A 16,480-nucleotide genomic window follows, 5' to 3' on the forward strand; every position below is an offset into this window, starting at 1 on the left:
GACAACACGCAATTAAACATCAAAGCTGCCAACCCAAACTTACATAAACAGTCTTCAGGAAGGTAACGTGTAAAAACACTCATTCTCATTGTAATGTCAGAATTAAACGCCAAATTGATATGAAGGTATTAGAAAAACGTTTTAAGGTTTCGTTTATTTGTTATTTTTTGTTTTTATGCAAATAGCAGCGCTGTCCCTTCAGCACCAACATGAGATATGACTTCACGCTAAACTACCACAGAAAAAAACGCTAACAATAGGAAAGAAAAGAGGACGATTATACCACGCTGGAGAAGCTAACACGTGACATTTTAACCTTTACAAGTCCCAACTCAGCAGGCGTTTGAGGCCGTGAAGGTTAATTATGAAGAAAGAGAAGCGCTTTCCGCCGACTTACCATCAATCGCCATGATGTTGTGCTTTGGCTTCAACCAAGGTTGGCGGTGAAGAAGGGGGGGCGGACCACTGCGAAACAGAATGCATGGAGCAGGGCGGTGTGGGATGATGGTTTCGTCCATTAATATTCGTATTTTGCTCCTGTCGACTTTTTTTTTTTTTTAATGCTACTTCAGTCCCGCAGTTTTTGTCCGATTCACATAATTCACACTCAAAAGTTATCAGCCAGTTTTTTGCAAAAAAAACAACAACAAAAAAAACAAACAAAACTTAATTCACCCATAAATTTCCTATACATTATCAATAGCTCTATTAATTTCCAATTGAACATTAACTCCCACAAAAATATTTCCATTCACTCCTATTACCTGCATTAAAAAAAAAAAAAAAAAAAAAAATTCCCTCCTCAGTTTACCTATATGTTTTTACTACATCCACACACCTATTCATATACATTGTAAAAAGCTAGTAGTGTTAAATAAACATTGCAGTCATGTCTGTTTCTTTGGTAGTTCATTTTAAGTCAATATTTAAAATTTCTTTTAAAAGAAGCACATTATGCAGTTGGTAGATTTAATTATTTTTCTATCATCTAGGGCTGCAGCTATCGATTATTCTAGTCGTCGATTAATCGATAAACTAGTTAGTTCGAATAATCGAGAAATCGGATGAGGAACATAAAAAAATTAAAATACCTGTGCTGAGCCTCGAACGGTATAAAAATAAATAAATAAATGAGGATCCATGTACAACAAAAGAACAATTGGCTAACTTACATACCAAAAGTCCGCTAGCTTAAATGCTATAAAATGCTTACGCTTTTTTCCCCTCAATGCTCTTAACAAATGGTTCAGACATATATTCCCCCAAAAAACGGCTAAATATACCTATGAATTAAATTACAAATGCGTTTTAAAAAACGCATTAGCTCAAACAAAAACTTTTATGTTGGTCTTAACAGGGAGCAACTGGATTCAGCCATGTGAAATGAGGCAGACTAGATGGGAAGTGTATCCACCCAAATCAATAAAATTAAATGCAAACACTTTCAATACAAACCATTACCTGCTATTTAATTAAACGATTACTCGAAGCAGAAAAATTTAATACGAATCTTTTTTTCTAATCGAATACTCGAGTTAATAGATTAATCGCTGCAGCACTACTATCATCAGAGAGCCATTGCGGTACTCATACAAAACTGCTGTAAACAAATTATTTTTTTGTTTTTAGAAATATACCAATGTTTGCTGAAGACTACATGAGTACATAATGGATGACTTCATATTCCCACTGAAAACTTTAAAGATGTTGACATTTCGAAAAGATAGCAAATACAGGGGTTAATTTGAGCCGGATCCTGCCAGAAAAAGATTTGGCACCTCTTGATTTTGGCCTCTCTGTGTTGCGGGACTTATTTGGGCAGATCCAGCACCTCTCGGGAATAGAAAATAATAATACTGTCAAAAAGTTTTTAAAAAAAATGTTTTGGGTAATAGCTTCGAATGGCGGTTAAAAAAGGAGAGGAGTCGTTAATGGCTTTCACCACTTTTTTGTGGCAACTATAAGAAAACAATAAACAAAATTACAGCGGACTGCCGCCACATTCAACCGCTAAATTTTGCTTCTCACCCGTCTCCCCCTCGCTTCCTACTACCTCACAGCTCTCCAGTCCCAGCATCTCTAAAAGGGACCATGCATAGTTACGGACATTACAGTATAAAAAAAAAAAATGAAAATGCATGAATTCATTTACAGAACAAATCCCAATAATTGCAGGTTGTTCATAAAAAAATTGCATCATTTGAAAGAGTCGCGATTTGTTGATGCACTGAAAAGCTAGACCAACAAATCATGCCCCTGATATTAAAAAAAACAAACAAAACAAACAAACAAAAAAAACTTTGGAAATTGCAGCATCTGGGGAGCAAGCAGCCAGTATCAAACGGTATTCCAACATGCCAAAAAGACAGTTGCATTTACTGTCTTTTTTCCAAAAGAAGGGAGATGGTTCAAAACGAGTCAGAAAAGCAACAACTGGCGATGAGGACAGCTGCAGCAATCATGCTAATGGAGGAGGCATGCTAACAGCAGGAGGCTAGCGCCGCAGCCTCTAGCTAGGTTTATGGACAGCCAGCCAAGCCGGGGCAGGAGGCTGCTACCGTGGCAGCAGCTGGTCGGGTTCAGCGCCACCCGGAGTGGGGGCCAGCTACAGCGCCAGCAGTCAGCCAGGTGGACTACCAACAGCCGGAGCAACAGGCCAGTACCCTTATGGCAAATTCGGGTTTGGGCTGCACAATTTGTATGGCGGTGGGAACTTTGGGGCCAGAGAAGACGGGAGGGGCATGAAACTCGCAAAAGAATGGGTTTGTGTTATTATTGTAATCTCAGAATTTATTTTATTTATTTATTTATTTAATGTTTTACAAGTTAGACTGTACGTTACTGTAAACCCACCTATAATTATGTGGGCAATTGCCCGTGCTGTGCAGAGTATACCCTAAATAATTGTAAATTGTTGTCCTAACATTTATACCATGGATATCATCTGAAATTGAGTCCCACAGCATGGCAATTGGGCATGTGCGTGTTGTTATCAGCACCATTTTCTGCGTATGTTCCAGGACCTGTGCCCATCTCGTCATCTCTGCGTCATCAGTGCGCTGTTTGCGTTCCGACACCTTATGATTTACAAATTAAGCACTGACCAAATAAAAAGCAGTACAGTCATGTCTTCTCCAAGTGCGACCTTGAGGTGTTATCAGCACCTGTAGCATTTAACTGAGTTTATCATTAGTAGACGTCCAATCCATTTGAACTGGTAGGATGGCTTTGAATGAACTTTCACTGACTCCCTGCCATCCCTCCCACTTCAAATTCACTGGACGTCTGTCACTGGCAATGGCAGCCAAAGAGTTAATGTGGGAAGGCGTGATGTTTGCATTAACATTTCATATAGTCACTGTGCAATAATTGTTTTTACAGCCGCGAGACGGTCTTACATTTGTGAGTGAATTCACTCCGATAATACCTGTTTAGTCAAAGCTTATTTTTGGTTTTCATTCAAGCTGTTCCAGCATTAAAAAGGTATTAAGACATGCAGAAAGAAAATGTAGTAGTAATGTTCATTATCTACCAGCCCTCTGATTTTAAGTGGTTTGGACATTCATCACAGTCACTGGCAGCTTATGAGTTCATGATCAATGCTTTTGCAATATAACCTTTATCCAAAACCACAAGCCAATTATCATTACGACTCAAGGGCAGTGAGTGAAAATAGCTCTATGTGAGCAAGTAGGATTGACATTTGCTTGGCCCATTACATGACATTCTATGGAGAGTGAGCTCCTGATTTCTCATCCAATAGTTAATTTGTCTAAAGGACCCAGAAAATATATAGAAGCCATTATGGATGGATAAAGGACTTTAAGGTTCTCACAACCCATCGTTAATTTTGAGAAAGGTATTGTTTCCAGATCAATAACCTTGCATGGATGATTTAAAGGGACAGACAAAGAATATATCATGTACATCCAAGCAGAGATATATATATATTTTTAAATTACATGGAATTTATTCTTTCATTTAGTCTCCAAGCAGCTTATCCTCACGAGGGTTGCAGGGATGCAGGAGCCTATCACAGCTTACTATGGGCAGTGGGCGGGGTACACCCTGAATCGGTTGCCAGCCAATCGCAAGGCACAAGGAGACCAACAACCAATCATGCACACACTCCCACCTATGGACAGTTTGGAGTGTTCAATCAGCCTACAATGCATGTTTTTGGGATGTGGGAGGAAAGCAGAGTACCCAGCGAAAACCCACCCAGGCACGGGGAGAACATGCAAACCTCTGATCTCAGAACTGTCAGGCCGACGTGCTAACCACTCAACCACCGCACCGCATACACGGACTTAATTTTTTAAAAAGTGTAGTAATGGTGGCGAAAAACGGAAGCCAGTTATTTCCAGGTAGTCGCCACCTCGCATGAAAACATTTTATCATTGCTGCAACGGAAAGCCACCGCAGAAATGTTTTTTTTTTTTTTTTTTTTTAAACAAGTTACTTTTTGCATAAAACAAACAAAAAAATGGAACAAGTAAAAAGCGTCTCTAAATAAGCCTTTATATCTTACTTAAATTATACTTTTTAAATGTGGTGTGATATTTTCTAGAAACTAGCAATATTCTTGGTACGACTGATTTTTTTGCAGTATGATACTATTTTCACCAAACAAATGTGAGTATCCCAGATTGTCAATCCTTTCTCCATACCATACCATACCATACCATACCATACCATACCATACCATACCAGACCAGACCAGACCATACTCTTCCGCTTGCTTCGAGGTCAGGTCACGGGGGCAGCAGCTTTAGCAGGGAAGCTCAGACTTCCCTCTCCCCTGCCACTTCAACCAGCTCCTCCGGCGGGATCCCAAGGCGTTCCCAGGCCAGCCGAGAGACAGTCTCTCCAGCGTGTCCTGCGTCGTCCCCGGGGCCTCCCGCCGGTGAGACATGCCCTAACGCCTATCCGGTGAGGTGTCTGGGAAGCATCCGAACCAGATGCCCGATCCACCTCAGCTGGCTCCTCTCAACGCGGAGGAGTAGATCGACTGGTAAATCGAGAGCTTCGCCTTTCGGCTCAGCTCCTTCTTCACCACAACGGACCGGTGCAGAGTCCGCATAACTGCAGACGCTGTCTCCAGTGGGATCTCCCGTTCCCTCCTACCCTCGTTCATGAACAAGACCCCAAGCTACTTGAACTCTTCCACTTGGGGCAGGATCTCATCCCTGACCCGGGGAGGGCATGCCATCCTTTTTCGACTGAGGACCATGGGCTCGGATTTGGAGGTGCCGATCTTCATTCCAACCGCTTCACACTCGGCTGCGAACCGCTCCAGTGAGAGTTGGAGGTCATGGCTTGATGAAACCAACAGCACCACATCATCTGCAAAAAGGTGAGTTGCAATGCTGAGGTCACCAAACCGGACCCCTTCAACGCTTCGGCTGCGCCTAGAAATTCTGTCCATAAAAGTTATGAACAGAATCGGTGACAAAGGGGAGCCTTGGCGTAGTCCAACCCTCACTGGGAACGAATTCGACTTACTGCCGGCAATGCGAACCAAACTCTGACACCGGTCGTACAGGGATCGAACAGCCCTTACCAAGGGATCACCCCCCACAGGACTCCCCAAGGCACACGGTCGAACGCCTTCTCCAGATCCACAGAACACATGTAGACTGGTTGGGCGAACTCCCGTGCACCATCGAGGACCCTGCCGAGGGTGTAGAGCTGGTAAACTGTTCCACGGCCCGGACGAAAACCACACTGTTTCTCCTGAATCAGAGATTTGACTTCCCGACGGACCCTCCTCTCCAGCACCCCTGAATAGACGTTACCGGGGAGGCTGAGGAGTGGGATCCTTCTATAATTGGAACACACCCTCCAGTCCTCCTTCTTAAAAAGGGGGACCATCACCCCGGTCTGCCAATCCAGAGGCACTGTCCCCGATGTCCACGCGATGTTGTAGAGGCGTGTCAGTCACGACAGCCCGACAACATCCAGAGCCTTTAAGAACTCCAGGCGGATCTCATCGGCCCCCGGGGCCTTGCCACCGAGGAGCTTTCCAACCACCTCAGTGATTTCAACCCCAGAAATCGGAGAGCCCACCTCGGAGTCCCCAGACTCTGCTCCCTCCAGGGAAGGCGTGTCGGTAGAATTGAGAAGGTCTTCGAAGTATTCTCCCCACCGACTCACGACGTCCCGAGTCAAGGTCAGCAGTACCACATCTTCACTATACACAGTGTTAATGGTCCTTCCTTTCTCATGACGCCATTAATACCCATTATCACATGTACTTGTGCTCAAGTCTATCAGTGTGTATTACTGTATGTGTATGTGCATACCTGACATTTGCCATTTACGTACGGATTTAAATACACTGAGTGACCATTTTCACATTAAAGTCATGTATAATAGGTGTGTCCCTTTTAAATTGACTGCGTAGTTGGAAAATAAGCTTTCGTGCGAGACTGACACTCTATTCAGTTGTAAAATCTCAATCCTTTTATCGTAATCTAAAGAAAAAGAACAGACAATGAAGCACAAGTGTTTGGTAATGTCCTTTAATCGCTAATAGAAAAGACTAGCTGTGAGGTGTCATTAATCTTTTACCTGCAATAATGACTTGTATTTGATTGGACTGCTACACATTCATCTTTTACCTGCAATAATGACTTGTATTTGATTGAACTGTTACTCCACCATGTGGGCAAAAATGGCAATTAATTTTTAAAACAAAAACATACATTGGAATGTTCCTTATTTAAAAAAAAAAAATTCTATACAAATTTCATTTGTTTAGCTTTTTAAACCTTTATAATTCAGGTAATCAAAACAAGTTTAAAACCGTATTCATTTCTACATAGAAATGACAGTTTCATATTATTTCCTGATTCCTGTGCAAAACATTTACTTGGTCTGCAGCCTTTGTTTCAAAATTGATAGCTGCTCCGTGTCGATATTGCTGCCTCCGCACACGATAACCAGCAGGGGACCCATGAGAGGCGGTAGACGACCTAAAATGGGTTAAACACGTTATTACGGTACCGTATTTTATCAGGGTTTAATTTATAGGACCTCACACTCACTCCTTGGGTGCCATTGACAGAGGTAGACATCTAATCATGTGGCTCCTTTCATCCTTCTGCTGTGATTTTAAATGAGTTCATCACTAATAGACGTCCAATCCATTTGAACTGGTAGGGTGGCAGCGAATGAACGATTGGATGTCTAGCACCAAAATTGGCAGCCAAGGAGTTAAATTTGACAAGCAACATAAGTGTAGCTGAACAACATTGGCTCATTTATTGAGGGTGAGATCTGAAATCACTAATTTTATGGCAATTCGAAATCTAAATCTTGGACACAATATTTGCCTCAATAAATAGTCTGCTATGATTTGATTTCGATTCACGGGCCGCCGATCGATTTAATATGAGATTATGTACACATTGAAGACATGTCACAATTCACAAAAAGCAATTTTGACATTTTTGTTGCTGAAACATTTTAGACATTTGAATGAGAACAATGTTTTTCGCGAGGTTGGCCATGAAATATGCACAGAAATTGGCATTAAATTCAATTCTAAGTGTACTATAAAACTTCAAAGTTATAAATTTCCCTTAACAAAACCTGTAGAAAACCTGTTTTCACAAAGCAGCATAGTATGTAAAAGTTTGCTGTTTTTCATTTCGATTAATTGCATTGGATCATTGCTTGACTGATCTTTACCAAAAATAAAAGGCAGCAGTATTTTGCTTCACAAAAAGAAAATGAAGATGTTTAAGGAAATTAGAAAAGTAACTACTATTAAATTATATTGGGGTCTCCAAGTATTTCTTTTCTGGCATCTTAATACCTTTTAATGCTGCAAGTTTGAATGTGAGCCAAATGTGTGCTTTCACTAAATGGGTAATATCTCACTGAATTCTATCAGAAAAGAAAGACAGTGTAATGAGTAGAGGTGTGCAAAATTTCCGATTCTTAGATTATTCGCGATTCGGCCATGGAAGATTCGAGAACGATTCACAAATATCCAAATTCCGATTATTGAAATATGCGAAGTAAAGCCGAAGTACACAACACTCAGCGCGCCGCGCGGTCTTCGGGACGGAACGGAGCGAGAGTAGCTAAACATCATGCTTCCAATTACCCGGCCCCTCGGGTAATGCCAATGCTCAACTCATGGCTCTAGCTCAACTCATGCAACGAGATAAAAAAACACAACAACATACCTGACTGCTGCCGAAAAGCTGTACATCCATATAATGTTACGGTGGATATCATTTATATAGGACTAGATGCAATATAGATTTGGTAGTGTTAGCAGCACATCTACAAAAAGCTAGATACGGACGTTATAAACGGCCGCCATCTTAAAGCAGTACACTTCCCTGCATGGCTGTTGTAGCGAACCTTCCATTCATTCATTCATTCATTCATTTTCCATGCCGCTTTTCCTCACGAGGGTCACGGAGGTGCTGGAGCCTATCCCAGCTAACTCGGGGCAGTAGGCAGTGGACACCCTGAACTGGTTGCCAGCCAATTGCAGGGCACAAGGAGACATACAACCATTCACGCACACACTCATACCTACGGACAATTTAGAGTGCTCAATCAGCCTACCAAGCATGTTTTTGGGATGTGGGAGGAAACCGGAGTTCCCGGAGGAAACCCACGCAGGCACGGGGAGAACATGCAAACTCCACACAGGAAGGCCGAAGCCCGGGATTGAACCCTTGATCTTAGAACTGTGAGGCAGACGTGCTAACCACTCAGCCACCGTGCCACGCGAACCTTCCAAGCAAACCTAATTAACTTTTTATCTAAAATACTCCTAAATCGGTAAAATATTGACTTGAATCTATCTTTAAAATAGTTTTAAAACTTTCACATGTCGAAAGTAGACAAAAGGGAAATTATGGAATAAAGGGAGCAATTTTTACAAATTTAACGTTTGATTCACAACATTAAATTAATTGAATGTAGTTTAAAGCTGCTGATACAGAATGGGGACTGGAGTTTTTTATTTAATGTTATTTTTGTATATTTGTTTACTGCTATATGTTAACTTGATACTGAAATAGTAGTGTGGTTTAGCCTGAGAGTATTTTTGAACAATTTTGGAACTAATGTACAAAACTTTTTTTTTTTTTTAAAAGAGAAAAAAAAAAGGAGGGGGGTGCATCAATAATCGTTTTATAATCGAATCGGAGCCTCTGAATCGTAATCATAATCGAATCGTTAGGTGCCCAAAGATTCCCAGCTCTAGTAATGAGGCAACAATTACCACGACACAATTACTATATGGAACGTCAATACGAATAGTACTCCTTCCCACATTAATTCATTGGCTACAATCGACAACAGTAGCTGTCCAATCCATTTTAAGTGTGAGGGTTGAACATTTGTTGCTGAACTTTCTGTTCAACTAGATTGGGCGTCTACTTGTGATAAACTCATTTCAATTCATGGCAGAAGGATGATTGGACGTCACATGATTAGACATCTAGCATCGTTAAAACTTACTACCTTACCTTCCTCCTGTAATCGTTGCACAACTCCACTGTAGATGGCTGCAAGTGTTGCTCCACATGCCATTTCCACCAGTACTCGCTCCTCATCTAGCAAAAAGAGACACAAACAGCACTATACAATAAGGCTCCTTTCATCTTTGTAGTTTGTTTCTGCAAAATAACAAACTTCAATGCTCTATTAGTCAGAAACTTACCAAGGAATGTCTCCACAGCATGAAGAGCCTGCTGGTCAGTCACAACTTCAGATATTATTTTGATCTCATTGCTTTGACAGTATTCAAATGCTTTTGTACAAACGGTCTTTGCCCCGAGACATTTCGCTTCACTGGAAAGTGTTAGAGTGATATTACAAGTCAAAATGAGATATTTTTAGATCTCCCAAGTACCAAGAATAAATTTGACCTGGTGATGTCATCCAAGGTAACTATCCTTCCTGCCTTAACTGAAGCATTCAAACAGTCTGCCCCAACTGTTTCCATGGCGATGATGGGCACATCCATCCAGCCTGCATCCTTCAGGCCCTCGACGAGCCCACAGAGGAGCCCCCCTCCACCCACTGATGTCAGCACTGCTCCAGGCTTGACATTTGGGCCCAAACTGGCTGCAACTTCTAAGATCACGCTCGAGTGTCCCTTCCTTATGGGTGTGTTTGAGAAAGAACATTTTGGAATATTAAACATTTGGTGGAACTTGCATTTTGGAAAATAATAAATGATTACTGTTTACCATATCAGGGGATGATCAAATGGAGGTACATAGGCAAGACCCTCTGTTTTGACAAGTCTAAGAGCCTCAGCGTTTGCGTCATCCCATACCTGTGTGCAGGGGTTATATGTTTTACTCTTAATAGCCTATATATATTTTTTTCAAATTAGTGCTGTGCGATATGGGCCGTTTTATATCATGATATCAATATCCCACGGTGCATACATTTTTAAATATACCGTACAACAATTATGATAGCTTTTCCACCACTCATTTTATTTTTAAATTGACAATAAACTAACCTGCATCAATGTTAAATGTATCAAGTAGTGCTGCAACCTAAAGCTATTCAGAGAAAACAAGCAGCAGATGGGCATATACGTATATTTTTGCTCAAATGTAAAGATATCTAACTAGCTACTAATATTTGTGACTAGTGGCTTTCACTTCAAAGACTGCTGTATATTATGTTAGCATATTTTCATGTAATCATTGGCTAAAAGATGAACATTTACAGCAAGTCCTCCCAGTTTAAATGAACTGGATGTCTATTGTTGTCTATGGCAGCCTAGAAGTTATTAGTTTATTGATATACAGTGGTACCTCTACATACGAAGTTAATTCGTTCCAGGAGCTTGTTTGTAAGTCGAAATGGTCGTATGTCGAGCAGGATTTTCCCATAAGAATACATTATAATTCCATTCATTCGTTCCACAGCCCAAAAAACTCTATAAAATCCTTAATAAATACTGCTGTTACCATTGCAAATAGCAATTACAAAGAGCAAAAAAATACATTATGAATCAAAATGAGAATAACAATAATATAATAATAGCAATAATAATACTAATAATACCTGTAATAATGTAACGAATCGGGTTCTAATTTGGCGGACTTTTTTTTTGCTGTACCTGAACGCACCGCGGGGCTGACTTTACTTTCTGTTTCGCTCCTGGCGTCAACAGAAGTGGACTTGTGGCGAGTTGATGGAACAAATGATTAGGAACCTGACAATTTCTTTGGTGATGTTACCACAATAAGAATTGTCACACTAACTTATAAAGACTGGCGAATGGAGGAGGACCGCCGGCCGAGATCGACATTCTACGGCCCTATTGTCGATGCAGTTCATGGATGCACATATCATGCTTATACTGTATTTTGCCATCATTCACAGCTTCATTTCAACGGTAAGTGTCACCTTTTCTTTTGTTTTTTTCTCCACCTGCACTAACTTTTTGGGATCCAGTGGTGATTTCTCTCACAAGAAAATCAACCGTGCGTCCGTCTTCCGGCAAAACAAACTGCAGCGTTGTCAAAAATTGTTGTATTTCGAGCATGTCGTCGGATGTAGAAACAAATAGCGAGTCAAATATTACGTCGGATGTCGAAAAGATCGTGTGTCGACGCGATCGTATGTCGAGGTACCACTGTTAATGTCTTGTTATTTTCAATTGTCTTGCATGCATTACTCATGTATGGTCAGTAGGGGAAGCCAATGGACCTTTCGCAAACTTCGCCCCTATATTGAATATAACCCTCGCTGCATATGGTAAACCTTTTTGCCTCGATCTTGAGGATATTGCACTGGCATTGTTCCAAAACAAAATCGCTAACACACTCAGGTATACGTCTCCCTGCCATGCCTTAGCTGTCGGAGTCACGACGCTTGACAGATTAGCAACAGTAAAAGGGGTGGGAGCTTTTGCGAAAGGTCAATCAGCCAACGACTGAATGGAGATTAGGACATTTTGAGAGCAATCTATTGTACTGTATTACTATGGCGTATGGAATCCCATCAAATTGGGTGCCATCTGCTGGCAAAAACATGCATTGCAGGAACAGGTTTCTTTATGGCGATGAGGATAGACACATAATGTCGCTAGAAACATCTATGTCGTTTTGGTGATATATATTATCACATTGTACAGCACTATCTCAAATAAGAACGATTTAACACAAAAGTTGATGCCCAAATTGACATGTAGATTGCTATACTTTGCCTATTATCTTGACAGTAGCACATTGATCCTTGAGTCTTTGGACAAATAAATGCGGCGTTGATGAGGGAACAATAATGGTGGCTGGTGCACCCATTTTTCGTGTTACATATGCAGCCGCCATTCCAGCATTTCCTCCTGAAAGGACATATTATGTTACAATCCAAACATCCACTGTGTGGTACTACCAGTATATGTAAAAGTTGTGATATGTGGACACCATGAAAGTTAAGAGGTAACTTAACCAGAGGAACAGACAAATCCTTTGGCCTGTGATGCAAGCTGCAGAGGAAAGAATAAGCACAACATGAAATAATATACTATAATTCCCCACATGATTCATGCAGTAATATCCAAAGTGTATACCTGTTGGCACAGGTATCCAATGCCGCGGATCTTGAAAGAACCAGAGGGCTGCGAATTCTCCATTTTCAGATACACAGTGATTCCCACACGTTTGGACATTGCAGCACTTTCAAGTAAGGGAGTATTTACATGGAAATGTTCAGCCATGTTGCAACAGGTTATACTGAACAGAAAATAAATCAAGTTGTCAACACAACATATTAATGTTGATTAAATTGACATATAGATTCGTACGAGTTTGTTTTGTTATCTTCTTCTTGGGTAGATGTAACCGAAAATAAGTGAGAACCCCTGTTACAAATTACTTTTAATGAGTAACTGCTGACTACATTTTTCACATTAATTTATTGACATATTTTACTGACACATGGCTAAACCACGTTGAAAACGTTTTTTTTTGTTTGTTTGTTTGTTTTTTAACCCTTCTGCCACGAAATTTTGCATTTTTTTTTTTTGTATAATATACATGATATCAACGCAATAGCTGCCAGCTCCCAGTTCAAATGGATTAGACGTCTATTGCCGTCATTGTGAGGCAATAAATTAATATGCAGTCAAAGTCATTAGCTGTGTAAGAGGACACCAATTTGAAATGATAAACAAGAACTTTGACATGTAGACCGGATGATTGAGGGGAAATTGAAGGTTGGGCCTTGATACTGTAATTAGTGTTATTATTATTATTATTATTCCCCCTTTTTCTTTCTTTTTTAAAAGTTTTAATTTGTTGGTGTGTCCTGTTTTGGTCTGTTGTTTGTCATTTCAAGACACTGAGTGCAAAACTGAATAAAAAAACAAGTGGAAAAAAAATATAGTGGTGAGTGTCATTGCGATTAATAACATTCTATATAATAATGGATTCAAAAGTAGTATTTAGCACTTTTATTTTGAATCTATGTCATATTAATTAAATATTACTCTATTAACTAACATGCGTTAAGGCACAGTTATTATATTCATTACTATGGCGAAACACCAACAATACTCGCACACTATTTTCTGTTGTTGACAAACTGACAAACCCACAAGCATCAATACCTCAGGAATTGGCATCTGAGGTGTCCTGTAATAATTTCGCAGCATTTTTTACACACAAAGTACTAATGATTAGACAGACTGTGTGCAACTCCGGATTAACAAATGTTACACTAAATGCCTCCCAACATGTCCCCCACGTCAATCTTAGACAGTTTAGCCTCTTGGACTATGCCACTTTAACAGAAATTGTGTCGAAACTAAAGCCCACAACATGCTGCCTTGACATCCTTCCTTCAAACTTTTTCAAAACTGTTTTTCATTGCATAGCCCCAGACATACTTCAGATTATAAATACTTCCCTCCAAACAGGAGAGTTTCCTCAGACTTTAAAAACTTCAGTAATAAAACCTCTCCTAAAAAAACCTAATCTGGATGCCTCAACCATTAGTAATTACAGGCCAATATCAAATCTGACATTCCTGGGGAAAATTATCGAAAGGGTTGTGTTTGAACAGATCCAGACTTTTATGATCCAAAACAATCTTTTTGACTCATTTCAGTCTGGATTTCGGCCACAACACAGCACCGAGACCGTGCTTATCAAAGTCCTAAATGATATTCGTCAGAATACCGATGCAGGCAAATCATCTGTTCTGCTACTATTGGATCTCAGCGCCGCATTTGACACGGTTGATCACAACATACTACTCAGCAGATTGGAACAGTGGGTAGGGCTTACTGACACTATTCTTCAGTGGTTCACATCCTATTTACATGATAGGGATTTCTTTGTGTCAATCGGAAATTATCAGTCAGAACGAACCAAATTCACGTGTGGAGTCCCTCAAGGGTCAATTCTTGGACCACTCTTATTTAACATCTATATGCTTCCGTTAGCTCAGATAATGGAACAGTATGACATCTCCTATCACGCCTATGCAGATGACACACAACTGTACATTTCTGTGTCCCCACATGATTATAGTCCCTTAGTCTCCCTGAGTAAATGCATTCATCAAATCAATGAATGGATGTGCCAGAATTTTCTCCAGTTAAATGTGGAGAAAACAGAGGTGATCATTTTTGGGCCAAAAAAGGAAAGGTCAAAGATAAGCAGCCAACTTAGCACAATGTCACTTACAGCTACAAATCAAGTCAGAAACCTTGGCGTAATTATTGACTCAGACCTAAAATTTGATAGCCATCTAAAGTCCGTCACTAAATCCGCTTATTACCACCTAAAAAATATAACCAGAATTAAGGGGCTTCTGACTCAACAAGACATGGAAAAACTTATGCATGCATTCGTTTTCAGCAGATTGGACTACTGCAACGGTATATTTACAGGTCTTGATAAAAAATCAGTCAGGAAGCTGCAGCTAGTACAGAATGCTGCAGCCAGAGTCCTCACAAATACAAGGAAGCTGGACCACATTACACCGGTTTTGAAATCGCTACACTGGCTTCCAGTGAGTCAAAGGATAGACTATAAAATACTACTGCTCGTCTACAAAACACTTAATGGCCTTGGACCAAAATACATGCTTGACTTGTTAGATTCCTATGAGACATCTAGACCCCTAAGGTCGTCTGGAACGGGTCTTCTGCATGTTCCAAGAACCAGAACCAAGCAGGGTGAGGCAGCATTTAGTTATTATGCTCCTCACCTCTGGAACAAGTTACCCGAACGTCTGAAGTATGCTCAAACCGTTAGCTCCTTTAAATCAGGGCTAAAAACGCTTTTGTTTAGCACTGCATATCCATAACTGTCTATATATTTCAATCTACCTGCCTTCTATTCCTCTTGTGCATATCTCCATTGCTGATTTCAATGATTATTATTAGTAGTAGTTTTGGCTTTATTTCTATTTTTGTTTTATTTTCATTTATTTATTTTTATTCTGTGATTAAATGCGATCTTTTGTCTTGGTTTTTACGTTGTGTTGATTTAAATGTGATTTTTATGGTTTTCATGTGATGTAAAGCACTTTGAATTGCCTTGTGTTGAATTGTGCTATATAAATAAATTTGCCTTGCCTTGCCTTGCCATTATTAAAATTTTTATTTATTAAAATTATTAACTGCGTCAATTCATAATGAGAGTTAACTCTTAGTTAAACCCCTCAGCCATAAATATCCTTTATATTGATATATTTATTTAGGCATATATAAATAAATAAATTCAAGAATAATACAAAGTTTTAGTACTAACGTGAAGAGTACAAACACTCGTCATAGAAAGACGTTTTAAGATTTTTGTTAACAGAAATCTTATCTCAAAACGAGGAACTGTACTTCAGTGGCAACAAAACTGATTTCGACTAATAAATCACCACAATAAATAACTGCTATAAACGATGAAAGTTTCGTCTCATTCTACCCAGACGATAGGAATTCTGTTGAAGCGAACAGGTGAGTCCAACATGCATAAACATGAACATGCAAGGTGTTTACGGCAATAAGGTCGGTATGAAAAAGAAACGTATTTTCGTCGACTTACCATCGACCACAAAAATATTGTTGTTTATTTGGAGACAACCAAACCGGAGAGGGTTGGGAGGCCAAGCACTGCATACGCCCCTTTTGTACTGCTTGCCCACCGTGACGCTGAGCAAAAACAAGTTTAGCGTGTCGTGTGACTATGTGCTTAGCGGCGGCCATGTTGGAAGGGGCAACGTTCCCATCCAAATTCAATGCGTGCAACCACTGAGTCATAACTTGTCTCAGAACTATTGACACAAAAACCTCAAAGATTATGTCGTTCTGTCTATCCGTGTTGTCTTCCCCAGAGAGCTGATATTTCAAATTATTAACATAAAACCCAACACTTTTTTCAGGTATTTATTGTTATACTCAGTATAGTATTATGCCCCAATCCTAACTGTACATTTGTGGAAATAGCACACGAGAAATACATTCTAGACACAAGCG

General features: G+C 40.1%; 2 protein-coding genes across 5 annotated transcripts in view; both read right to left on the reverse strand.

Annotated features, from left to right (window-relative positions):
- syt14a (synaptotagmin XIVa) overlaps window positions 1-494 on the reverse strand; it is a 43,313-nt gene extending 42,819 nt beyond the window's left edge. For 2 of the 3 annotated variants that reach the window (XM_057859910.1, XM_057859909.1), the window contains exon 1: window positions 398-456. In XM_057859910.1, coding sequence (XP_057715893.1) covers window positions 398-410 — 13 coding nt within the window. In that variant the 5' untranslated portion in view covers window positions 411-456. Of the gene's footprint in view, window positions 1-397 lie in introns of all 3 variants that reach the window. The other variant, XM_057859908.1, reaches the window with a different exon arrangement.
- A 6,011-nt stretch (window positions 495-6,505) lies between these two features.
- On the reverse strand, window positions 6,506-16,264 carry sdsl (serine dehydratase-like). 2 transcript variants are annotated; one of them, XM_057859025.1, is made up of 9 exons: window positions 16,050-16,264; window positions 12,572-12,677; window positions 12,451-12,487; window positions 12,204-12,343; window positions 10,227-10,315; window positions 9,903-10,136; window positions 9,695-9,825; window positions 9,501-9,587; window positions 6,506-6,977 (listed from the first exon to the last, which is right to left on the reverse strand). In XM_057859025.1, exons 1-9 carry the CDS (start codon window positions 16,262-16,264, stop codon window positions 6,871-6,873), a joined length of 1,146 nt encoding a protein of 381 aa, XP_057715008.1. In that variant the 3' UTR covers window positions 6,506-6,870. The 2 variants fall into 2 exon arrangements, with proteins under 2 accessions (XP_057715008.1, XP_057715007.1); XM_057859024.1 differs by having other exon boundaries at window positions 12,572-12,734.
- Between the last annotated feature and the right edge of the window lie 216 nt (window positions 16,265-16,480).

Source organism: Corythoichthys intestinalis, chromosome 15 (genome assembly GCF_030265065.1).
Source record: "Corythoichthys intestinalis isolate RoL2023-P3 chromosome 15, ASM3026506v1, whole genome shotgun sequence".
Taxonomy (NCBI): Eukaryota; Metazoa; Chordata; class Actinopteri; order Syngnathiformes; family Syngnathidae; genus Corythoichthys; species Corythoichthys intestinalis.

Coding starts and splice junctions, on each gene's coding strand:
- sdsl (XM_057859024.1), bottom strand. CDS start 16,264: ATGACTCAGTGGTTGCACGCATTGAATTTGGATGGGAACGTTGCCCCT. Junction 12,344..12,450: donor AGGATTTGTCTGTTCCTCTG/GTTAAGTTACCT, acceptor ATGTCCTTTCAG/GAGGAAATGCTGGAATGGCG. Junction 10,316..12,203: donor CTGTCAAGATAATAGGCAAA/GTATAGCAATCT, acceptor CCCTGCACACAG/GTATGGGATGACGCAAACGC.